General features: G+C 36.9%; 1 protein-coding gene across 1 annotated transcript; it reads left to right on the forward strand.

Annotated features, from left to right (window-relative positions):
- Nucleotides 1-194: 194 nt before the first annotated feature.
- LOC129271644 (dual specificity testis-specific protein kinase 2-like) lies at nucleotides 195-15,519 on the forward strand. The gene is made up of 3 exons (XM_054908942.2): nucleotides 195-409; nucleotides 7,375-7,778; nucleotides 13,814-15,519. Exons 2-3 carry the CDS (start codon nucleotides 7,434-7,436, stop codon nucleotides 13,937-13,939), a joined length of 471 nt encoding a protein of 156 aa, XP_054764917.2. The 5' UTR covers nucleotides 195-409; nucleotides 7,375-7,433; the 3' UTR covers nucleotides 13,940-15,519.
- Nucleotides 15,520-26,896: the final 11,377 nt, after the last annotated feature.

Below are 26,896 nucleotides of genomic sequence, written 5' to 3' on the forward strand. Positions count from 1 at the left end.
TAGTGCATATAGCATTTCCATTTATTTGAAAGCAGGATAAAAGAGCATTGTAGATTAAATGCCTTGCTCACGGGCATAGGACAAGGTGCCGCGGCCGGGGATCGAACCCCGGACTTTCCATGGAATAGCCATTCGGCCACGGTACCTCCATTGTATCTGAAAGAAAAAGTGATTGTCGCCCTCTCCTGTCAATTGCTGCTGCTATCATGTATCATCATTTGGTCGCGTCGCCAATAATTTTTTTAACAACAAAATCATCGCTGCTGCTCGGATTGTGAGCTGTGGCCTACATTTAATATCGTTAAGTGTTAATAGCTGATTAGCGTTTTATATATGCGTTTTCATCGCGTGGAACTCATATTGGTTATACAGGCGAATCTGCTGGCGATGTCTGAGTCGTTAACTGTAGGTAAGTTTTAGAAAAAGTAGTATTTTTTCCTCTAGCGAGCACTGGGGAGACAGCGAAAGGAAACGGTGATGTCTCTGCTCCTGCCCGGGATCTGGCGGGTGACTGAGAGTAGGCTGGCCGCTGGAGCTGGCCGCGCCGCCACGAAAGTTGTGATCACTTAACCTGACGACGTTACTCGTTAGATCTACCTGCATTCATTGATTGGAGCGTTCGTGTGTAATTAGCAGAATGGTTAGTTTCAAGAACATACCGTACATGTAGAACTAGAAGTGTAGAAAATATATTATAGATCTCTAATTAAAAAAAAAAGAGTCTAAATTATTGTAAATGTCAAAATGCCTTTCGCGAATGATAATTTGTCCTGACTAACTGACTGAACTCTCAATCTCATGACTGACTTAACTGTTTCGAGGAATTTTTAAACATTTTTTAAAACTCTCCTCGTAATTGGTGAGTGGAGCCAATGTAGTTCATCAGCGGAACAATATGTAGAGACTGAAGCTTTTGGTGTAGACTAATTCAGCTCTGGACAAACTAGCATTAGGACTAAAAAGTTAGACCGATAAATAGGCCTATTTCTGTCAGGGATATGCTCCGCTGAGACTTCGTCTGGCTTCGCGGCATCCCCTCCATCAATAGACCGATGACGGCCATTGCCATTGGGCTCATAATGGTGGAGCAAACAACCACTACTTACAACTATAGCGTCTATGGAGAAAGGGTCCACTTTTGCACCCTCCTCGATTACTCCTAATGTTTGCCTTTTGACGGGGTAAAAGGGAAGAAATAATAACGATAAATTATTATTAAATAATTTCAGCTTACCACCTTTCCAAAAAATATGCTGGAAAATAACGAATTTTGATGACAAACAGATCAGGATCAGCCAGGTTCTTCGATCGCCATCAGCACAGCTTTGCGTACGAACGTGCCAGCCAATCCGCTGGCGCGTCCTTACGCTCAGCTGTAGCTGATGGCGATCAAAGATGGAGCTGTGGTGCTTTGATACATTGCTTTCTTAAACATGAAGTTTGGATTGATGTTATTGATCTGTGATACTATAAGATAGGTTTCAATACGATCACCCCTCCGGCTGTGTTCCATTGTAGTAAGCTTTAAGGTAAGGGTTAAGGTTGTAAGGTTTAAGAACCCTAACTTGGTGGCCCTGTTGGGCTACCAAAGTTTTGATAAATTGCAATGTTTTCTAATGTTCAAGAGCCACCAAAAATATGAAATTAATGATTTTGGTGAACACTGGGCCACCAAGAAAAAGAGTATAATACTATAGTGTGGAGCCTTGGCTATGGTATGACATTTGGGAACAATTTCTTGTGGAGAAATTTGTTCGAAGTCAGTGCATTTAATAGTGCCTTACTTTGTTATAGAATTTGTTCTGCCACTCGACTCTGGGTTCTGCATGGCGGTACAAAAACTTGCTATTGCAGACTTGTATCAATCGAATGGGTACCCGGCAGGATTAATTCCTTGAATGCATTATGAGTGATGAAAGGCAGCTCCAGCTAAAGGCGGGGTAATAATAATAACATCGCGCCTCAGAATATAATATTTATAGATAGATAGTGCTATATAAATGCCCAATATTATTATCATGATCAAGGCATATTTATAGGAAATACAAGGGCAAGGGGTGAACTGGCCCTTATCACAGCACAAAACACCCCCTATGCTTCACCAAATGCCATGATTTGGGACATCCATCTGTTTGAGAATCACCCCAAGATTTAAACAAAATCATTATAAATGATATTTGCATTTATAACTCCTGCATAATTCACAATTGCTTGTGCACCAAAAAGTAGTCCTTCAAATTAAAGAACAGGAAAAACAAATTTACTTCCCAAATTTGATTTGCATTTCTTGTTGAGAGAGCAAAGATTCTAACTCTGTTCTGTACAGTCCTACAAGTTAAAAAAAATTGCTGCACAAAAAAATATTTGGGTTTGTACTGTAGTCACAAAAATATGGAGCAAATTGTGATGAGATACTAGTACCATGAATATCATTCCCTGGAGAAATGGCCTTAAAAATTTAGCAATCGGCCTTAATATCCCCCATTAGAAAAATTGACCTAAGTACATTGTAGTTTAAAGAAGCATTTATAGCAGTTTGAACTTGAAAATTGTCAAGGGTAATGTGTCATATAAACTGTTCATGTAAGTTATGTATGACCTTATGCTCGACTGGTGTCATTCTTAAATGTACCCCAATATTTTTTCCCCTTTTTTTAAACTGTGAGCCTTCCAAGAGTAAATATCCTCTCACTTTCCTGATTAAGCCTTACTTAAATTTTGAAATATTATGTAAAGATATTTCATGCAGAAGCTTGTTTAATAACAACAAGGACTTTAATCTACATAGATTTTTACTTTAGCTGGCAGGAATCGGCCAGTTTAAGAGTTTGATTTGGCACCCAAGAACAGGTCACATGTCATGCATAAAGCTTTTCATAAAGCCATGTGTATCTTAATACTTGATCATGAAACAACTCCCAGGTGTTGCCATTGGGTATTTCAGGGCTCCACACTAACCCTTTTTTTCTACTGGTCCAACCTATTCATGTCGGACCAGTAGATACCCAGTTTTTCCATTTTTTACTGGTCCGAACCTAAAATCTACTGGTCCCCAAAATAAAGAAAACATTAAAAAAAGGCGTGAGTTTATTTTGCTGTCCTTTCTTGTTACCCCCCCCCCCCCAAAAAAAAAAAATGAAGGAATGAAAGACAAAAAGAAAGCAAGACAAAAAGAAACAAAGGAAGAAATAATATAAGAAAGGAAGGAAGAACAAATAAAAGGTAAAGAAAGGATAGATGTGAAGGAAGGAAAAAAGAAAGAAAGAAAGAAAGAAAGAACAAAAGAAAAAAAAGGAAAGAAAGAAAAAACAAAAGACAGAAAGTAATGAAAAAAGGAAAGAAGCAATAAAATAAGAAAGAAAGGGTATAAGGAAAGATGGAAAGAAGGAAAAAAGATAGAAAGAAAGAAAGAAAGAAAGAAAGGAAGAAAATGGTAAAGAAAGGATAAATGTGGAGGAAGGAAAAAAAGAAAGAACTGAAGAAATAAAGGAATGAAGGAAAGAAAGAAAGAAGGAAAGAAATGAAGCAAGCAATATAGAAAGAAAGAACAAAAGACAGAAAGAAGGAAAGAAGCAATAAAAAGAGAAAGAAAGGGTAAAAGGAGAGATGGAAAGAAGGAAAAAAGAAAGAAAGTATTGAAAGGAGGAAGAAATAAAGAAAGGTAAAATGATAGATAGAAGGAAAAAAGAATGAAGGAAAGAAGGAAGGAAGCAAGCAAGCAATAGAAAAAAGAAAGAAAATGTAAAATAGATGAAAGTAAGAAAAAAAAGAAAGACCGAAAGACAAAGAAAGGAAGGAATGAGGGAAAAAAAGAACGAAAGAAGAAAGGAAAGGAAGCAAGCAGTAAAAAAAAAAAAAAAGGTAAAAGGATAGATGGAATGAAGGGAAAAAAAGAAAGAACAGAAAGGAAGGAATGAATGAAAGAAAGAGAGAAAGGGCTGAAAGAAGGAAGAAATAAAAAACAAGAAATGGTAAAGAAAGGATGGATGGAATGAAGAAAGAAACAAAGAATGAAGGAAAGAAAGGGTAAAAAGAAGGAAAGGAAGAAAGAAAGAAGAGATAAATATAGGATGGATGTACTCAAGAATTAAAGAAAGAAAGAAATCAAAAAAGAAAGAGAAAAAGAAATAGAGAAAAATGTTAAAAGGACAGAAAGAACGAAAGAACGAAAGACAAAGAATAATTAAAAAAGAAAGACAGTAACAAAAAAAATTAAAGAAGAGAGGGAAGAAACAAAGAAAGATTGAAAAGAAAGAAGGAAAGAAAGATAGAAAGAAAACAGAGGAAGAAAGCTAAAACTATCATAAATAAATTATCAGTTTCTTTTTGGCTCAATTAAGATATAGCTACGAAAGAAACCAAGTGTATCAACACACACAAATGCATATGTGGGGCTATCATGTATTCAGACGATATCACTCGAAACCCGATCTCTTTGAACTAAAACAGAAGTGAAAATTTCTCCTTTTACTGCTTACAAATGACAGTTTTTTAGGAAATATGGACATTATAAGAGCTTTTCATTAGTGTGAAATGTGAATTTTGACCGTTCTGTGAGAGATTTCTGCCAGAGGTTTGCCAAGCTTCGCCAAGCTTCGTTCGTGCAGCCATTAGAAAATTCACCATGTGGGCTGTGTGGCTGGCTAGCCATATGTACACTGTATGTTACCCTAGTAAAAATTGCATGCGATTCATTCTGTGTGTATTCTGTGTGTGAATGACCAAATTTAACGGGAGGAAAATGGTTTGCAATTTGAGTCATGGAATATTTTGTATGTTCATGTTGGACTAGTGAATTTGACCATTTCTGGAAAAGTTACTGGCCCAACAATGGTTTTTATTACTGTTTATGTCAGACCCATAAATCTTGCTATTTTTGGAAAAATTACCGGCCCGACAATGATATTTTCTTACTGGTCTTGTCGGACCAGTAAATCTTGCTATTTCTGAAAATCTACCGGCCCGACAGTGATTTTTACCGGTCTGGGACCGTCGGACCGGCGCTAGTGTCGAGCCCTGGGTATTTAGTAGTGATATATCCCTTTAAGAAATTATATCATTTTAAACACATGCTATGGAACAACAGGTTCATGAACACATGAACAAGTTTTTCTTGTCTAATCAGTCTAGTCACTCCCACTTCCCTGGTCTAATGGTGTGTTGCAATGGCAAACAAAAATTAAATGTACATTCAGTAGCAAACCAAGCTTCCCCAAATCAAGTGCAAATAATTGGAAGGTTCGTGAAGTTGAGTTGCAAAATTTGCAAGCATATCAACCACTCGTTTGTAATTAAATCAAAGGGTATGCCACTTTTGACTTACACTTGAATTTGAACTGAAACTTCTTGCATATAAATAACCATTGTGTGTGTGTATTATGGAAAATAATGATCTATTTTTTTTTAAGGCATACATGTACTATTGTGTATTATCTGTTTATGAACTTGAATGTGAGTGTAATGTTGCATTGAGACTGTATTGAGAGGAAATAATCTGAGGAGAAAGGAAGTAAAAAGAAGTTGTGACCTTGCCACCCATGTGATGAAGATCCTGGCCTAGCGCCAGCTGACTGATATCTTATCCAGATATCTCTACTGCAGGGTATCCAAAGTGGGTGTGACACCAAGAAAACATGTATTGAATATAATGATCAGTGAGATAAAAGAGAGATAATATTCTGTGAATAATGTCCTGCAGTCCATTCAGTATACGTGCAGTGAATGAACATTTGTATTATAGGTAAGTTCACCCTAAAGAAAAGTTTGTTGTAAAAATAACAGAAAAAAAACATTTAAAGATATTGGTGAAGGTTTGAGGAAAGTCCATCAAAGATTAAGAAAGTTAAATTACAATTTAAAGTATTGGATTTGAGATGTCAGGAACAAGCAGCTGCCCTATACATGTACATGTATGTGAAAATGCATAAATTTTAATTTTTTTAATGATTTGTGATGACTCATTTTTGTTTTCATTAATAGGTACAGGTGTGAAATGATTTGTCTGTTATACTGAAGGTACAGTAAAAAACATTATTAATTCTCTGAAAAAAATGACATTTTATTGATTTTTTACCATATGATACGTAGGAAACATGCTCGCATATGACTTCACAAATTAAATGATTAAAATTCTAATAACTTTTTTCATTCTTTGATGGATTTTTCTCAAACCTTCGGCAATAATTTCTATTATTTTTTTTGCTATTTTTGCAATAACATTATTGTCAGGGTGAACTTCCCCTTTAAGGCCTGCATGATGATATCTGTACAGACTTTAATAAGGGAATGAAAGAGTAAGAAAAAGTGCATGAGCGGTGGGGGGGGGGGGGGAGGGGGGAGGGGGAGGGGGTGGGGGTTAGATGGGAATTTGATGAGTAGGTGTGTGTAGGGAACTGGAGATTTGAAGGTGGGGGCGGGGGGTGTTCTGAAACTATGAAAAATTACCCATTTTAAGGGCCGTTACTAATTTTACAGTAATTGGAAAGAAAGCGGACATTATTGGCCCTACTCACAAGCATTGCTTCTGAAGGGGTCCTGAAACAAATTTGTCTATGCTGTAATCTACTTGATATGTGTTTATGTACTTATTATAACCAAGGTTTGGTTTTAATAATCTAACTTGAACTTATTTTGGAGCACCATGTACTGAGCAAAATGTTTACATTCAGAATAATGAATGTTAAAATCTGGGAACCATACTAAAATCTTTTATAGGATTCTTTCCATCCACAAACAATTTTAGGGACTTTCAACACACATGTGTACGGCTACTGTGTTAAAGCGGAAGCGAATAATTTTGTCAAATGTAAACGCGCAGTTTGGCATGAAGTAGGCTGACACACTGACGTCATTAAATCATGATTCCAATCACCCTTTCCTTACATTTGATCAACCCATTTCTAACATGATTCTGCAGAAATTTTAAAATGCCTCCTTTTCTGCATTTCTTTTTAAAATCTACTTATTGATTAAACACGACCCTAGTTCTACAAAAATGTATTAAAATCATGACTTTTATGGTAAAAGAGTGGTGATTAAGTGCACCCCATGAAACATTGCTGTTTTCAAAACTACACAAATATTTTAAATGGCCCAGGGAAATAGGGAATACATGTAGTATTACAAATAATTATAATTTAGGCTCTCAGTCATACATATATATATGTACATGTGTACACACTCATTTGCATACAGTATAATAGGCCTACACAAAGCAATTACCCACAGTGAGTTAATGACTCAATAAGCACTGCTTATTGATGCGTTATCGTTTTTATTTTGTGGGATACTGGGATTAAAGACAGTCTTGTAGCTTGAACCTTAATATCAATATAGCAACATTTTGGTTATTTTTTCCTTTATTTCTCTGTCCAGATTCTCTCTACTGGATAGAGCCCCTGTAACTGGACTGTAGGGGGATTTATTGATCCATCATGACAACAGACGTGTGTCTGGTGACCTTGGATGCAATGCCATCAACCACCACCAACTCGTCCAACTGCAGCGCACCCTGCATCCAGGGGGATGACGAGGGAGGGGAAAGCATAGAGGACGCCCCCGCACCCCTTGTTAACCACACCCTACCCCATCACCCCGGTAAAGTTCACCGGAGGCTATCCGCCCAACCACAAGATATGAGGATGAGAAGTCGTACATCCTCCGGAGACTCCACAAGCTCTGTCTATGGTTCAAGGACGTCTCCTCTGATGAATGTAGTCTTCCTGGATGATTATATCAAGGAGGAGCTCGGACGTGGCTTTTTTGCAACTGTTTATAAGGTATGTAGAGGTTATGTTTTTTTTGTTTGCTGGGACTGGACAACAAATCCTCCCCAAGAAATGGTTAGTCTGCAGGCACAGACCCTGATTGAAACTTTGATCAGCAAGTGTGTCTCCATGCAAAGACTAGCACATGTATTTATACAGAACTTGCTGAGTGTGAGGGCCTTCAGTACACAAGGCATCAGTAGGCTGCACATTCAGACCCTTGACTCGAGTGAAGGGTTTGCACAGCAGACTAGGAAACGGTAGGCCTATATGTAGGCTTACAATAAAGCTAAAAACTATACTTTGAACTGGGGGTTGGGAAGTACACGTATGAGGTAAAACTATAATCCTGAATCAATTTGGGCTGTTAAATACAGTAGTAGTAGTAGTAGTACATAATCCAAAGTCTTAAATCTGGTTTGTCACCATGAAAGGGGGTGGCCTGATTCATCTCACACTCACAGCAATTGCCCTTTATTCCCTTCCTCAACTTTACTTGATTCAGTGCATCCTCCATCCTCTACCTCCCTGTTGCCCCCCTCCCCCTCCCCTTAAGATGGTGTAAGAGGGACACACACGCACCATCCTCACACTGCACCTAGCACACTGTATATAGTGCAGAGATGCCAACCGTTACGGATTCGCCATATTTGTTCCGATTTTATTCCTCCAATTACGGTGTTACGGCAACAATAAAAAGGTTACGGAAAAAACAACTACAATACATGTGTATTGTGTATTGTTTTGCTGTGCATGTGTATATGCGTGTATTGTGTATTGTGCATGTATATGCGTGTATTGTGTATACATGTATCGTGCATGCAGCGTGTGTGTGGCCAACGGTAAACCAACGGGAGTTTCTCTACTGAGATTTCTATTGCAAGCGCCTCCGCGCGCTGCTGCTGAATACACAGCGAAGTGCGGAGTGCAAGCCGCGGTTCATGCATGCACAATGTCAATGGCGATTGGGTGGTTGAGCGTATAAACGATGCTACTTCGCGGGATGTTCCTGAGAAACTCCCATTTGTTCCTGACAAATATGGTAAATATTCCTGACAACCATCCCTTTAGGTTGGCATCTCTGTATAGTGCACCAAGAATACCACCACAGGATCACCATATCACCTGAAGCACTGGCAGCACCTGACACAGCACAACCCTCTCCAGGACAGCGTGTACGCTATTGGGAGAGTACTTCTTCAAGGTTCTACCAAACCCTCCAACTTTCCTCTACTCGCCTCTTTCATGTCTATTTTGGCCATCCTCTCCTCGAGCCGTCCACCTTGAACTCAAAAGCCCTTCTTAAAACATGCCCATCATCCCTCCTCAGCACATGCCCATTCCAACGTACCCCATGATTTGCCTTTCGCTTTGGAATCGGTACACTGCTTCTTCGAACCCCATCATCTGCATCAAGGCCTCCGGATTTGATACAGTAATGCCCAGGAATGTAATATGTTCATGTACAGTACAAGTGGATACTAAGTATTCTATGGAGGCTTACAAATTACAATTCATTTATACATTCAACATCATAAATATTCAAGGTCATATAAAGTTCAGTTACAGATGATGAGTTCTAAAAGATTGCTATCGGCGTATTCAGACCGACTCGCAGACTTTGAGAATATCAGGTATTCTGTGATTGGTATTAAAGTTTTCCCTGATCTATACCCTGATCAGAAAATAACAAGTATGCAACATGAAAGCAAAATAGTTGTAATATTCTCATAATATTTTAAAATCCTGATAAATTTTGCAAGGATTCTTTTAAAGGTTGTGAGTATTTTGGCAGTGTGAAAGAAAATACGAGAACTCTCCCAACCCATAGAGTACATGAACGCCTATATGTTGGGGGCGGGCACCGTGGGGCTGTTGAGCCTCGTGTGCTATTCCAACCAGCATGCTTATTACATGTAGTTCAAGTTCTAACTTATCCTGAGAGTATTTGGTTTTGGGTGGGTACTTTTTATAATTTTGGGTATTTTGAGCCCTGAACAAGTTCTCATTAATGGTATTCTGGAAATTGACTTGGTCTGAGTGTGCCTATCAAGGCTTGTCAACTTGTTTACACCTTCACACAGTATATGATGGTTATCTTAATTCTTAAGTGTGATCGTTTATCAGCTTAGATTTCATGATTTCACAAAGTTGGATGGTCTGTACATCTACATGTATTTATATATGAAAACAGGATGTACTGAAAATTAACCTCAATCTCAAGACTCCTCTGTTCCTCATGAAATCATTTGCTGTGCAACATATACTGTACATTTATAGTATTACTTGCTATATATTCATACTACTGTACTATTTTAGTTTTACCTAGTAGTTTGTTTGGGGTTACAGTGCTGAATGAAACATGCTTTGTGTACACAGGAGCTAATCTGTAGACATTATTTTACATTTACACACAAGGTCATACAAACATAGACTTTAACCTCATAACTGTAACTGTTGTGAAAGAAGAGCAAAGTTTTGCACAAGTATGTGTTGAAGCCCTCGTAATAATGCTATTTATGATGTCAACATAACTATTGAAATGTTGGACGTAAAATATATCCACTGAAACATGAATCTTTTATAGCATCCACACCATTAAATCATTTTAGGATGCCAATGTTAAACTTTGTAATGAACTTGAATAGTGTAGGCTTTACACCTGTTCATCTGGGATTCGCCGAAACTTAAGATGCACTTTTAATTATATTATTTCATGTTGTAATACTGTGTACAACAATACTGAGAAGCAGTGCTTGGGGCCTCTGTATGTAGTCCAATAAATAAATCTGTCGATCCAGCATATGACAATAATGACATTTGAATACACTCGAGTTTGCAAATTAAATGTCAGAGGTTAGCACTGAAGGGGGCAAGATACAAGGACCCCTGTAATTTTCTCAGTGCTCCATCTCATGTTACATGTACATAGTTGCAGGCCTCATGTACATGTACATGTAGGTATATTTTAACTTTGTAAAGTTTATGAAAACTCATCATTTATTTCTTCCAATTTTGAAAACAGTCCCTTGCGTAAGATGAGGGATGCATGGGGGTGGGGGGGGGGGGGGGATCGATGGTACTCAGATTCGGCTCCAATGGGGTGCACTCCTGAAGCCAATAATCTAACCCTGAAGGAGGTACTTATTAATTCTAGGATTCTTTAATTTATGAACTACATTGTAGGCCCTTTCGTGTTTTGAAAATGATCAAAAACATGTACATGTATATTATGGCAGGCTGCATGTTGTACTACAGTTAGACAGTTTTAAAATTTAGAACTTGTACTCCCTACACCCTATTTAGGATGTAATGTACAGAGACAGTGGTTTTTCATTTACTGGGAAATGGGCAATTCCAAGCAAAAGTGGACATTTTCCAAAAATTTATATTGGCTCTATTTCAAATCTTGATCAAATTTTTCTATTAAAACTCATATGGGATTTCATAAATACAAAAGTGGAACATAATTAGCCACAATTTTTTTTTTTGCATAAATCTCCTTATAGGAGAATCCAAACCATACAAAACATTATATACATGGGACCACATATATTGTTTTTTACTTAATTTCAATTTAACAGAAAACTATTGCTTGTTTTGTAAAAATTTCTTTTGGATAATCTGAAGGTCATCATTTTACATCATATCAAAAGAAAATTTCAAAATATAAGTTCATTTTACGTTGCCTGTGTGTGAATATTTCAGATGTCACTCCGTAAACCAGGTATGGGTTTATGTTTTAAGTTATAATTAATGAAAAAATACACCAATTTTTTTTAATGTAATGCAGCATATTAAAGCTAGAACAACATATAATCCAATCATTAACTCAACATTGTGATACCCATTTAAAGTTCACAGAGTTTGAATGAATATTCATATCTCATTAATTCAGCGGATCAAAATAACAAATGTTATTATTTTGAAAAGTGCATTTCAGCAACTACTGTCAGGTACCATTTCTTTGCAAATAACTATTTAAATGTGGGTGATAAACTGATATCTTTGTTTGAATGCTAAAAACTTGTTTCTGAATGTCACTCCCTAACCGTGGAACTGCCCAAATCTAAATAGAAAATCTGTTTTGGTTCTTTACAGACAAGTTAAAGTGCATTTTGGAAAAAGACCATTGTTTGAAATGGAAAACCACTATCTTACACATTGTGGCTGTACTCCTACCCTACATAAATCACCATGTATATACAAAAATGCAGTGGCACACTCTTGTTGAGGCTTGAGGGGCTAACTCTCCCCTCTCCAAATCTACTTGAATGGGCCTACATGTGCAGTACAAGTCTAAAACACCGTTCTCATGCTTTCTCAAACTAGTTTACTGGAAATCGGTTCAGGAAACCAGTTTGTAAGATTGCTTTGCTAGCGTTCTAGCTGAAAGTGGTTTTCAAAACCACTTCACGTAAAGTGTCCTTGTTGCTATGGGAATGCTCTCAGTGGGGGTGACATGTTTCGCGCGAAATTCGAAACCACAGCGTAGACATTCTACATGTACACACAGTGTGTGGACTAGTGCACTCATTATTTGCGAAGAACGGTTGTGTCCTCACGTACGCTAAAACCAGTTTAAAAAGGCAAAGCGATCTTGAAAACTACATCGCGAGTTGGTTTTCTGAATTGGTTTGGAAGATCGCTTCCAAGACCGCTTCGATCATTCTCTTTACACGTTAAACTAGTTTCCAAAACTATTTTCCAGTTAACTAGTTTTAGGGCGGTAATGAAAACAAGTTCTATAAAAATGATCAATAAATTCATGTGCTGCAATGTAGGCTACATGTGTTTGTAAACATTGAAAAAGGAAAGTCAGCTAAAGGCAAAATGTTTCAAGTGTGTCCTTGACTTTTTAGACTGGGTAAAGTCAACACAGATTATCATATCAATTCAATAAGTAGACCCCTGAGGGGTGAAGTAATCATTTGACATTTCAATAATACCCCTTTCATAAACCCAATAAAACCTATCCTCCAATTAGCCGCCTAAGAGTAATGCGGATAATTCAATAAAAATTGCGTTCACAAACTCCGAAAATTATCCGCATTATTTTTACGAGCGCCCGTCCTGAAAAAGGCGGATAATCGTCATGACAACTGGACACGCCCCCTCCGATGCGGTTGTGTTGGAAAAGGGTGACCTTGTGACCGCACCATGGCAATTATCCGCATTATTTGGAAATACGTTCATAAACTCAAAATCTTGTCCCGATGCCGCTATTATGCGGATAATAGCAGCATCAGAATAATGCGGATAACTCTTGTCCTCCTCTGATTTTACAACCAAATTATGCTGCTATTAGCCGCATAATTGGGTTTTATTGGGTTTATGAAAGGGGTATAAGAGGTGTATCATCATTCAGCCTCCAAAGATACATGTATATCAAATTTATGATTTAAACTTGTCAAGAATCTAAAATATATATCAATTCTGTTTTATTTCTTTGATCTATTTTTACTTTCAGTTGTTTTTTTTCGTCTGTAGTTTTCCTTTTGAGATTACCTTTTTTTGTTTTTCTTCATTGTTTATTTTTTTTCTTTTATTTATTTATTATTTTTTTACAAGATCAGGGCCTGTAGTGGGGGACTTGCATGATTCAAATACTGTACTATAAAAAAGAAAAAAAATAAATCAATGTCCTGAATCAGCACTTTGAATGGCTAAAATGAGATTCTTATTATTTTTGGACTTGCTTGTTATTGCAAAGGCTTATTTGTGACTTTTTTCGGCACCAGATTGGGATATTTCTTTAAAGTGTTCGGTTAACCCTATTCTAATTAAAAATTATACAGTTTTGTTTTGCATACATACATGCATGTACATGTAGTATTATTCATTGCTATGCCAAATGGTTATTTGAGAGGCATTTTTGAATGGTGAATACAATGGTCATACACCTGTATTTCTTGAACTGCATCGTAGACCATGAATCAAGTTTCACAATATGGTTGGTGAAGACTAGAGTTCGATTAGGAAATCCCTGGGGAATGTACATATCTGACTTAAATATATGTTCCTTTTTTTCTTTATACCCTGTACAGATCCAGCACAGAGAAACGGGTCAGTTGATGGCTGCCAAGATCAACACAAACGATAACAACTGGGATAATGTTCATCATGAAATACAACTCATTAGTCGCATGGTACATCCAAACATAAACAGGTAAGGGTTCCATTTCGTGAGGATTTAGCACTTTATGAACGTGATAATGTCAAAGTATTGCAATGTTAACAAAATGTCCCTAATAATATTTCAATAATTGACCTCAGTGGCGCAGTCACATTTCCCCTACGGCGGCCGTATGGCGAGTCGAAAACAATTTTTGTACCAGCTACATGTACATATATGTGGTTTGAATAAAAATGAATAAAATGGCTGTTTTTGACTTGCCGTGCGGCCGCCATAGGGGAAATGTGACTGCAGCATAATGTACACTTCAAAAATTAAGGGCCAAGGCAACATTTCGATGTTAGAGTACAAATGGGACATTTTAAAAGGACACCAAAAATCTCCAAGACTAATGGGAGGAGTGTTGAAGCAGGTCAATAGGGCATCTATTACCATGGCCTTGGTTGGTATTGGACTAACCTAGCCTTTATCATAAGTAAATTGTGATACATGGGGATGTTTCACAAAAAGGTAATGATATACAGTCGCACTAAAATGTCCATTTGCGTGCCGAATAATAGGAATCGCCGCATTGGTCAAATCATGCTAAAAAAGGATGTGCTACTGCGCATAAGTCATTAATATAAAGTAATCATGTGTGTGTCAGGCTTTGTCAGCACTATAAACCTTTTTAAAGTCATACTGAACTCTTTGTGACACACCCCCCTGTTTGCAACAATATTGATAAACAACAAGTACTACCATTTGGGTTTGTTATGAAATGAATGAACTTTGTTTTTTAAATAGTATGTTGTGGGTTTGAAATCCAGCTATGGTATGTTTTCCTACAGCAAGAAATTTACCCTCATTGTGCTGCACTCAACCCAGGTGAGGTGAATGGGTAATCAGCAGGATTGATTCCTTGAATGCATTGAATGCTTGAAACAGTGTTGACCTAACAATGCAAATTTAAAGTATTTAATGTGGTCTTCTGTAAATTGGTGGGTCAGACCCCACCTTTTGTCCAATAACTGTGTATAAAAACATACAAATGACCATTTGATTGTGATTTTTCGCATGGTTAGCCCCCTTTCAAAACTGCTCCACGGACCCTGTGATATTACATTTGCTGTTTAATAGGCATTTTGAAAACACACACATGTACATGTAATACAATACATTGTGGTATAATCAATGGAATATATGGAAGAAAGGTGGTAAATATATGAAGAAATATAATGAATAGATCAAGAAATGGAATACATACATGTATGACAAAGAGAATTTTCCATAAGGATTTGCAGAACAGTACAAGTACTGTCTTTCCTATTCTTCATTCTGATAACTGAAACTCTGTAATTAATCCTTTGTGACAAAACATTTCAAACATCATCAATCAAAATTATGGAAGAGTTCCAAACTTTGCTTTTCTTTATGATGAATCATGTCATACTTCACTTTTGAAACATTTGACCTTTCATTTGTTGTCAAGACTCAAACATTATGTGCAGTAATTCTTTTCATTTACACATTCCTTAAAGCATTTTTTTTTCAAACATCACACAATGTACACAATGGTGTTTGTTCAGGAATTAAATGAACATAATTTTGACTACGGTATAAAGGTTCCTTATATATGACTATTCTTCATCCCATACTACCTTGTATCTTTTTTTTATGTTGGCCTTGTACACTGATTTTTTGCATACTTTTTAAGTACATGTACAGAGAAAGAGATGAAAGACAAAATGTAGATTGGTGTGGAGAAGATGAAACAAGGAAAAATGGAAGGGAAATTGGGAGGACAAAGCATATTGCAAAAAAAAAAAAAACTCTCCATGTTAATAGACTTTCATAGCAACATAAAGAACACTCTCTTGAACATGAAGATGTAACAGGATATTATCTGACTATTCACTTGATGAAGTTGGTGGTAATTTTTTTAAGGATTATGTTAGATTTCATTTTGTGATCATCATTACTGGGTACCTCGGAGAGGACCTTAAGCCGTTGGTCCCCTGGTTGCTTGCTCACAGGCATTCGTGCTTTCTTAGCAGTCAGGTAAAAAACCTTGGTAAACCTCGGAAACTGCAACTTGAATGTACAGCTGTATAGACATGTACATGTATTACATGTATTGTACACAAATTTTTGTGCCCTGATGGTAAAGGGTCTCAGTTGTGTTGTATACAAAATAAAACACACTTTTGATCTATATACTGTCTCATGATAATGGTTCACTTTAACTTAAAAGACTAAAGCCACAATAGGATTCATCAGCTCTGCTGATATTGGTGGACCAATAAAGGCCTTTATTTGGAGAGCAAGACAATTTTTGTTTCAAGCATATTTCCGTACTATACTTTCCAAGGGTTCAAAAATATCCAAGCCAATGAGAGGGTCGTTATTGCTTTCATACACACTAAAAACTGAAAATACATTAAAAAAAAAAATATTTGGAGAATCTATCCCAATCCGACCATGGATCCAAGGAGGATCCATGATCCAACCCAATCAGAAGATACCAGGTGTATTTTGCCAATATGAAAGCAAGGTAGGAAAGTTTTATACCTGGTAATTGTTGATACTTTTTAAATTATGAGGACTTTCACAGGGATTTATCAAAGGTCAAAATATTCTTGTAGTGTGCAAAGCAAATTATGAGAACTTTCCAATCCCAGCGAGTAAGTAACGCGCCTGCGCTGTGGTGCACATGGGTTGCCACTAGTTGTACATACAGTGTATGCAAGCTGACAACTTTGAAAGTGTGTGCTTTTTCGGCCTCCCAGACCATGCAGACAATATTGTGCATACTCTTCACTTCGGAACCTCACCCAAAAGGGTCTCGAACTTCAGGGGGTACAATCATTTTGTAAATCTTTTAGTGGTATTAGAGGCTTGAAAAAGTTCAATTAAAATTATCTTTAAAAAAAAGTTCTATTACAATTTACAGGTAATTTGGTGATGGAGTGCATCTGAAAGCACCTGATGATACCAATCCCTAGGCGCTGTTACTGTACTATATTTTGGTAATTGCTCAATTTGGTAATTTACAAAAATAGGCCGTAATAGGCCCCAGGGCACTCATGGCCATTGTGACACTGCATTAATGTACATTAAACCTTGAAAGCCCAACATTGTGTGAAGTTGGTTTTGATAAATAAGAAAGATTTTTGATAATCAGGGTCTTAGCTTTTTTTTTAATGTTAAGTATTAAAAGAGGAATGTTTAATGGTGTGTAAAATTCCATTGTTATACACACTGTAGCTGGGAATCATTAGTACCATGAAGGTAGAGAGTGTAACTGTCGCCTTTAATCAAACCTGTCACACAGCGTAACTTCAATATAGTATGAACCTGGGAAATTATGAAGTATTGAGTCTAGGTTCTCAAATACCATTCACACCCCAAACAATGTTTTGATTGTAATTGTTCACACCTTTCTGTATGTGAACGGACAAGTGTTATTATGATGGAGTGATCTGAAAGGTAAACATGCTCTCTCTGATCTTCAGAACCCACAGCCAATCAGATGCTAGGGTTTCAGTAGCCTTTAACAGTTGTCAGTGAAAGTGACAGATAGCTTCATGAAACTGTCCCCTAATAAATCTGTTGATATCTTTTTCAGAAGGATAAGATGTAGTTGTTTTGTGTTTGCCCATGAACTTGAAATTCATAACTAGGTCTGTAAAGCCTTGTTCAGATACTTATGGTTTATAGACAAGCTCAGCGACATTTTTCACAGCAGTGTAGGAAGTGCATGAGGGACCGATTTGCAAATTTGCCCTTCCTACAGCTAAAATTGCTCCTAAAATTTCCCCATGAATTGAATGCTTTGGGGTGGCCTGTTTTTTTAGTTTTGCTAGTAGTAGTAGTTAAATACAAACATGTTTATTTTCAGAAAATGTATACTCTACATGTACTAAATATATGGCAAAATAATGGTATTTGCATATACCACATAAGTTATTTATTATTCAATGCACACAAAAAGTATCCCTTGAAATGTTAAAAATAAAAATAAAAATCAATGAATCAATTTTTTTACTATTAATGTTATAAGCTACTGGAAATCCTTTCATCTGATTGGCTGAGAGCAAGTATCATCAGGGTTACCACAGTCATGGAAAATCCTTGAAAAATTTGTTGTCATGGAAAGTCAGGGAATTTGGAAAACTTGTGAAAAGTCATGGAATTGCATTTACTTATGGCTATGGCAGCTTTCCAGTCTTTCGTGTCTCGCAACTCTCATACACTGCGATCATACTCTGCTATTATAATTGGTGTTCATGATTTCCATTTTCCCCAGATTTGTGCTTCCCAAATTCTACCTAACTCCCGGGAAGTCATGGAAAGCAGCATTTTAGTCATGGAAAAGTCATTGAATTCTGTTTTCAAATATCTTTGGGAACCCTGATCATGAAATACTCTCCTGAAATCTATGGTAGATGTGAGGATAGTTTGATGAGATTGCGATTGATAGAATTCAGGGTAAAGATTGAAGTACAAAAGGATCTTGTATAGAATGCACTTTGCCTATTTCCATATTCTCAACTGTCCCTGCTGGAGAGAACACAGTGTACCACAGTGTGTTCCCATTGTGGAACAAAGTGTGGAAACATCTTCACACTGATAAATTTGAGCATTTTGAACAGCATGAATTTCATTTTCAAGTAGTCTGCCATGTGAAAATACTGTGAACACTCACACTGTGGAGGTGATCACAGTGTGAAATTTTGTTACACAATCAAATTTGAGCATTACTAGCAGTGTGAATCTCATAATCACACAGTTCACTTTGTGAACACACTGATAGCACTCACACTGTAGATGTGATCAGTGTAAATTATCTCCACACTATTTAATTTGAACATTTTAACACTGTAAATCACATTTTGTGAATTACACGTACCACATTATAGAGTTGTCCACAGTGTGAAATTATCTCCACACTATTTAATTTGAGCATTTTAACACTGTAAATCACATTTTGTGAATTACACCTACCCCATTATAGAGTTGTCCACAGTGTAAAATTATCTCCACACTATTTAATTTGAGCATTTTAACACTGTAAATCACATTTTGTGAATTACATGTACCACATTATAGAGTTGTCCACAGTGTAAAATCATCTCCACACTATTTAATTTGAGCATTTTAAAACTGTAAATCACATTTTGTGAATTACATGTACCACATTATAGAGTTGTCCACGGTGTAAAATTATCTCCACACTGTTAAATTTGACCATTACTATAGTGTGAATCACAATCTAACCCCATCCACTATGTGAACTTACTGTGAAGTGTGCACACACTGCGCCACTATGCTCTTTCTATTCCCCAGGGGTGGTTAACCATTGAGATCAACACAGAAGATGATCCACAGCATACATACATGTACATGTACATGTATTGCACCATATTTTGCTTAATAACATTCATTAGATAACTTGCATTCTTTGCCATATCGCGCATGGAATCCTGCTTGATAGAGGACTGCATCTTTTTATCGACTAGGCCTATCTATCTTTCCGTCCATCTCTTTCTCCCTCCGTCATGATTAGCATACCATGCATGCCTGGTGGCTACCACATACACGATGCCACGCATTTCCGATCCACAGAAATTAATACCAAGCTGGTATATACATTGCTTCACCTGCTGTGCCGGCAGGAATGAAGATACTTGATGAGAGAATGCTTCTCCCAAGTGGAATACCAACTTTCCCAATGCAAATTTCCATGGTTTTAGAGTGGCATATTTTCATACATTTTGTATTAAAGGGGCAAGTGTCCTCAGAGCCCCTTGGATCGATGAGTGTCTCAGCAGTGTTATGATGATGGGATGTAAGTTTCCTTTTAAGTAGGTCCTACATGTACATTCCTGATGCTTGTTAGCATCGTGAAAATAGGTGGACATGTAGATAATATCCTACATGTAGATAGTTAATTTCTGTTTCGTGATCGGTTCAAATACCAGCATCATGTGACCAAACATATTATATGATGTGATTAATGTTGAAAACAAAATGCCAGAGAAGAAAACCTTTGTCTTCATTGTTAACTTTTTAAAATGGGATAGGTGAATATATGTCAATCATATGCATGTGTAAATTGTTTGTGGAAAAGGAATAAAACCCTGGATTTATGGCAAAATGAAAAAAAAAATGGATGCCATACATTTAACACATTTATGCTGTGCTTTCGTCTGTGAGTGATTTTACGCTTAACCAAAACAAAAAGAACGATCAGCGCAATTATGACATCACATGTTCAATGGCGCATACTCATCACTCAGCAGGATATCCAGCTGTTCATCAATCCATTCATGTCCGACTCGATTGGGTAACGTCAACGTCTTCACTCATTCATCAAGAAAGCCTTTGCTAATCATGCATACAGACAACTACCTGCGTAATAGCCCCGCCGTGTCAATGCCATTACTATCATACTACTTGTATGCTATTTTTGCAAAGGAAAGCAATAACAACTGACATTTAACAAGACAACGCAATTTCAATACAACAATCTACAAAGAACGATTTACACATCACTGTTAGGGTTGATGGTCCAAATCAATTAATTACTTCCTAATATAATAATTGCCAATTGGGTACTAAGTGGGTATTCAATTACAAAATGGACAAACAATACACACTTTGTGGTTCAGTTGTCGAATATGCCAATATCATTGATACATTATAGTTGGTGCTTGTATTACTAATGTGGTAAGGTTTTCTATCAGATTGTGTTGAATTGAAATAAAGATCGATTGAAATTTTTTAACTTTTGAGAGAAATAAATAGGAAATTCAAATGTAGCCCTGCTATGTTGATTTGTAAAACTACATAAAAAACATAATAGTCTAATGATTAATCAGGCATGCAAATATATATTTTTTATTGAAGGCATTAAAGTTTATTTTTTCAATTTTCTATTGATGTTAAAAGTTTTTTAGTGTTGCTAAAAGTGCAGAAAATGAAGCAAATGTTGAAGAAAGCATAAGTGAATTAAGGCTGTACATCATGTTGGATTATTGCTTGTTTTTTTTAAATATTTTTGTTATATTCCTTTTAGATTTTTCATCTTTCAGAAAGACTTGGCATTTTTAAAAAGCCTTGAAAGATGAAATACATACCCGCTATGTCAATAGATTTATTATCATTTATATGATATAGCATCTACAGATACATTTATATGAGTTTGGCATTTCTGATTAATAAACAAAATAATATCCCACCTTATTTTCCTTCAAGCATGGTTACATGTACATGTAGTTTTTGCTGATGTGTGCTACATATACACTTCGCCCAGAGGATTAAACAACCCAAGATCATGATTTAAATTGCCCAACCCTCCCTGGGATTATGTTGCTGGGTTTATACACTCCCCGCGAGGTAGAATTCAGATTTAATTAGATTAGCAAACGTTGTACAGTTCACACTGATATAAATGTAAAACATAATACACTGCAAGTAGATTAAAGGTTCAGCTGGGTGTAAGTGGCATTATAGGCATATTGAATATTCTTAGATAATGTTGATAAAGTTCTTACACTCCCTGCAAGGTCGAGTTCATATTTAAGTTTAGCAAAGGAAAACGTTCTGTTCACATTGTTAAAACATTACTTGAAAAAAAAACACAATGGGTCAGTTGAGTGCATTATATAAACTCATCAGTACTGTCTTGAAATGAAAGGATTAAAACTTATTTACAAGTACATGTAGCATTCGCTGTAGACGCTAAATATACGCTATTTGAATCTTGAGTACAATTCAATAAACAGTTTGCTCTACAAGCAGCGACAAAGTCCTTGTTTTTAAATTGATTCTTGAATTGAGTTCTTTGCATCTGCCCTTTCGAAGTTGAAGTTTATTGCTTTTTACGCTAGATGACTCTTATTCAAGTGTAGTGCAGTATATACTGTAGGCCTACAAGAAGAGAAGGAAATGAAAAAAAAAGTGGAGAGAGAAAGGGCGTTACAAGAGATACACTCTTGGTTTCAATCATACATTTTTCACAGAAAGTGTATTTTTATCTGTCATATTTCCTCTGCTACATAAGTGATATTTTTTTTCAAATAAAATCTCTTATACGTAAGAACACATTTTCAAATCAACCAATTGTAGATGGGCTAAGTATGCTATAAAAACACATTTTACATGAACCCCAATAAGGTGTAGTCAGACCACCTGGATGGCTAGAATACCTGTTAATTGTTACCGGCGTGTTGGCTCAGTTGGTAAAGCATCCGTCTCACAACCAGTTGGTTGGGAGTTCAAACCCAGGCCGCGTCAGACAAAAAGACGCTAAAAGACGGGAGTTGCTGCTACCATGGACCTACTACAAATGTGGACTTCCAATGTTTAAAGGGATAAAGCCTCGTTGATCTGGCGCTGCACAGCGGCTGCCGGGCCCATGATCAATTGGGCAAAACAAATTTTGGATTATTTCATTTTTTATATTTATTTCGAACAATAAAATATAGATATTTTCATTTGTTTTCGTTTAAAAGATCTTTTTCAGGCTAAAAAATACCTGATATTCTTATTTTCTGCATTCATACTGACCAGTAGCAGACCATTTCAGGGGAAGTTCTTGAAGTTATGAGCATACTCAGTATGGTCTGATTAGCAGGAAAGGCACGTGATTCAAAATCGCCAGCTCAGTAGCCCTACGGTGCTTGCGCCCAACTGCGACACTGGGATGAGAGAGTTCTCCTAATTTGCTTTCACACTGCCAAAATACCTGCAAAAAAAATTAGACAAGTGCTGATCGGCATATCAGCATGCTCATAATTGATTGCGCATTTAGCCATTCACTTGGGTCTCGCCAACTCGTTTGTTGTTGTTTCTTGGGTTTTAAGGCGCGTACCATCCAGATAGGAATATTTACGCCAACTCTCTTTGTTGACTGTTAGCCTCGTCTCAGCCACCACTTGATGAGGAGTATAGCTGAGTCATGAGGCCTTGTCAAAAGGCTACTTTGCAACCTAATTGGAGTATACTCATTGTAATATTTGTCACATAAGGCAACATAATTGGAAAATACATCATTTGTCCTTTTGAGTTTTTCTATAAATTCATCAATGATAAAAATAATATGAAAATCTTGAAAGTGCTTTTATCCACTCTGCTGAGTGATCAAGGCGCTAGTTGTCAATTTTCTTTACAGGCCTACTGCTGTACGTCTGTCTTAAGCGATATATGTGGCCTTCGTTATAAGATGATGAAAAATGATTGATTATTATATTAATGAGGATATGACCTTACTCGCTTCCTGTCATCATCACATCGAAGGGAGAAATAAAAGGTGGAAAAGAGCGTTTGATCATGATTGGATTATGAAGTGAGGCGTGAGCCAGGCCTAAGTGCTTTCTTTCACATTTGAATTATGATAAATTAATACACTTTGATATGATTGAATTTTCCCTGAAAAAATGGTAAGTATTTCGGAAGTGTAGGCCTATCTGTGTTTTTTTTCCATTTACTTTAGGTTTAGTAGGGAAAGAGCAAAGAAAGAATAAAAAAGTGAAAATTTGTTTGAATCGTAGGAAAAGAAATACAGTATTTGTTTACTCTCAGTGCTAGATGTATATGAAATACATGGAGCCAAAATGAAAATTATGAGTGAGATATCATGCAAATATTACGATATAGTGCAGACAGAGTACGTACTTTGAAACTTTTTGAACAAGTTTGAAGAATACTCTATTACTAGAGTATACACTTCAATTATTTCAAGTTCAGTGGTCACTGTTGGTATTGCTGTTGGAATTGCTGTTGGTATTGGCGTAAGAAGCGTAATTCAAATTGCTGTCCCTAGCCGTAACACCTCAAGTAAGTTTACAAAATGATCAAAATAACATTGAAAATAACAACCTGTGAGCTTTGTCCCGGGCAAGAACCATCATCATTTTAAGGTTGATGCTGTGCTGATATTAAAGTTGACCCAATACCAACAGGAATAGGCGAACACCAAGCTTGAAATTATACCAATTGTCTCAGGATTGTTAGAGGTTCTGTTGCTTCTCTTGTCTTCCATTTTAACCCTGTAAAAGAAAAATATCACAGTGCGGAAAGACCATTTTGTCAACCGGTCATTCATCTGTAGATAACGAAAGAACCTGGCAAATCACATTGTGACGCGCATGCTCTCTGCCTATTGCATCGTGCAGTGCTCAAAGAAGAAGTAATAAATGTAAACAGATCTCTAAGCGATGAAAAATTGCTCTGATCTCCAACTTTCATCAAAATTCTATCACCAGTATAATGCTAGTGAGGCTTTTGTCCCCTGTGTACTGTATGCCAATGTATTAAAGGACCCTCGTGTGCACTTTACTACTGCCTCGCTCCAGATACCATATTGATCTGTATGATTGTAAATTGCATCAACAACAGAATTTGGAACTGTCATCTTATGAAATTGTGAGTGTGATATACGGAAGCTTTAAAGTGGCAGTTAATACTTGATGAGATATCATATCTTGCCATGTGGACCTGATAACAATACTATGCTCGACATGTGGAGATGTGTTATCTTGCAGAGATGTCTTATAGAAAGTTAAATGTTATCATTGCATGATATGTTATTCTCATCAAGTTGACTTATGTTATAATGACTAAATACGTCACCATTATCTAACACTTTTATACATTTATGAGGCAAGATAACATATCTCGCCATGTAGACATACAATTTTTATAATTTGACATGGCCAGATAATACAGAGTATTCTACTGCTGCTGCTGCTGCTGCTGCTGCTGCTGCTGCTACTGTTGACCACTGCTGCTGCTGCTACTACTACTTCTACTACTACTACTACTACTACTACTTCTTTTATTTCTACTACTATTACTTCTACTACTACTACTACTACTTCTACTGCTGCTACTACATGTACTACTTCTACTCCTATGCTCCATGTTCTTCTACTACTCCCTCCTTTTTTGTCTATAATATATCTTTGAACATCCTTTTGATAAAGTATATTTCTTTGTTATTTTTCAGGTTCATGGGGCTCTGCATTCATGAGGGCACTTTGCATCCACTGCTAGAGGTAAGAAAGCATAATACATCTATATGGTAGAGATGAGATAAAGAACTGAAGTGAAATACATTAAGGGAATACACAGAGATAGATAAAGAAGGGGTGCAAGGTGAAGGAAGAGAGGGAAGGAGGGATGTTGGAGAGAGAGAGAAAGAGATGGAGGTGAGGAACAAGTGAAGTGTTAAGGAGTGTGAGTCAGGAGGCAGTTTGACCATGGTGGAGTGAACAGCATCTTCCGCTAATAAGAGAATATTTTCTTTAGCTGTGATCTAGATGTAGTTCCTCATCTCGAAAACCCCTGAAGATCTAAGAAAGAGAAATAAATATGTAGAGGTTAGAGAAAGAGATAGAGACGAGTATATTTTATAAAGGTAGAGAGAGAATGAGAGAGAGAGATGGAGATGGAGGAACAAGAGATGATGCGTTGAGGCTTGTGAGTCAGGAGGCAGTTTGCCCATGGTCGAGTGAACATCTTCCGTGCTAGGAGAATATTAGGTTGTTATCTTCGGAATTGAGAGAAAGAGAGAGAGATGGAGAATGGAGAAAGAGGCACATCTCAGTCAGGAGGCAGTTTGATCATGGTAGAGTGAACAGCATCTTCCGCTAAGAGAATGTTTTCTTTGGTTGTGATCTAGAATGATGTTCTTGAAAGAGACCCTGAGGAGTGTGATTGTGAGGGATTTGACACGCTCGTATTATGCTGATCGTTTCTGATCGTATTGTCAGAAATTTGAATGATGATACCGGTAATAAAATTGCTCACATTTTTCAGATATGATATTCCTGGGATGGTATGCAGGGTGTCGTAAAAAAATTACTATAAAGTATTTTAATTGGCCAATTCACGCTGTATCAAAATACTTAGCTCTTTATTTTGACAAGCCAAACTCTTTCCTGAGGAACATTGCAAAGCCACTTAGTTGCTGGCAAATAATGTGCAATTGCATTGCCGGTTAATGTTGAGAATTGAGATACAGGGTTTTAAACAGCCCTGAGACTAGTTTTCTATACCAGCATGGATCTAGAAGGGTCATGATACCAGGTGGGTGTTTCATAAAGCTGTTCGTATTAAAGTTAAGAGCGAATTTAAGAATGACTGGTGATCATTTCTTGTGGTAAATAGTATTCACCATTGAATGTTCATTGCCGATGGTTTAACGCATAAGAAAGGATCACCAGTCGTTCTTAAAGTCACTCTTAACTTACGTACAGCTTTATGATACGGCCCCCAGGTACTTTTTGCAGATGATTTTTACTTTACTCTATATTTTTTATATAACACATTTGATGGACATTGTGTATGATGATGTCATTATTTCACACAAAGTAATCTTAATGATTTTACTTGCTTCCAAAACATGAAGCAATTGTTGGAAGATGCTGTTATACATGTAAATGGTCCTGATACCCCCTTTTCGTGCATGATTACGACGCTGTATTTTTGTCTAGATTGTCTGTACTCTTGAAGGCATACACAGTATGAATTTTCATGAGGAAGCTTGCATACCAATCAGTCGATCGCCTCTCCGCTTGGCTTGGCCAAGTTGGCCTAGATAGAACCGACCTCCTATGTGATATCCGGTAATGAAGTGGTGTTATGCTGAAATGCTGAGTAGCCAGGTCTTCATCAGCCTGACTCGAAATTAGCCTTCCTTGAGAAAATGTTAAGATTTAAGAAAACATATCTCCATTTGTGTGAGTGGCTGTATTCCTGCTTGAAGCATGGAATGTTGCCATAGGCCTTGGAACTTCTATGCTTCATGTTTAGGATTTATAACATTCTTTGTTCTGGTGTCATGAATGAAGTTTCCTGAGCCAAACATTTAGTAATGTTTTGTCTGTGGATTTGCTGGATGACTCACCTAAAGCCTGTTAATTTTTGCATAGTAAAAAAAATTACTGGGGTTGTAGCCTGGAGATCATTTCATCAACATTTCAAGCTGTCAGATCTGAAAACTTTC

This window comes from Lytechinus pictus, chromosome 11 (genome assembly GCF_037042905.1).
Source record: "Lytechinus pictus isolate F3 Inbred chromosome 11, Lp3.0, whole genome shotgun sequence".
In the NCBI taxonomy this organism is placed as follows: Eukaryota; Metazoa; Echinodermata; class Echinoidea; order Temnopleuroida; family Toxopneustidae; genus Lytechinus; species Lytechinus pictus.

Bases quoted from the DNA above. Each gene is read 5' to 3' on its own strand.
- LOC129271644 (XM_054908942.2), top strand. From the start codon at position 7,434: ATGACAACAGACGTGTGTCTGGTGACCTTGGATGCAATGCCATCAACC. The intron at 7,779-13,813 runs GTATGTAGAGGT...TACCCTGTACAG, and splicing joins TTTTTGCAACTGTTTATAAG to ATCCAGCACAGAGAAACGGG.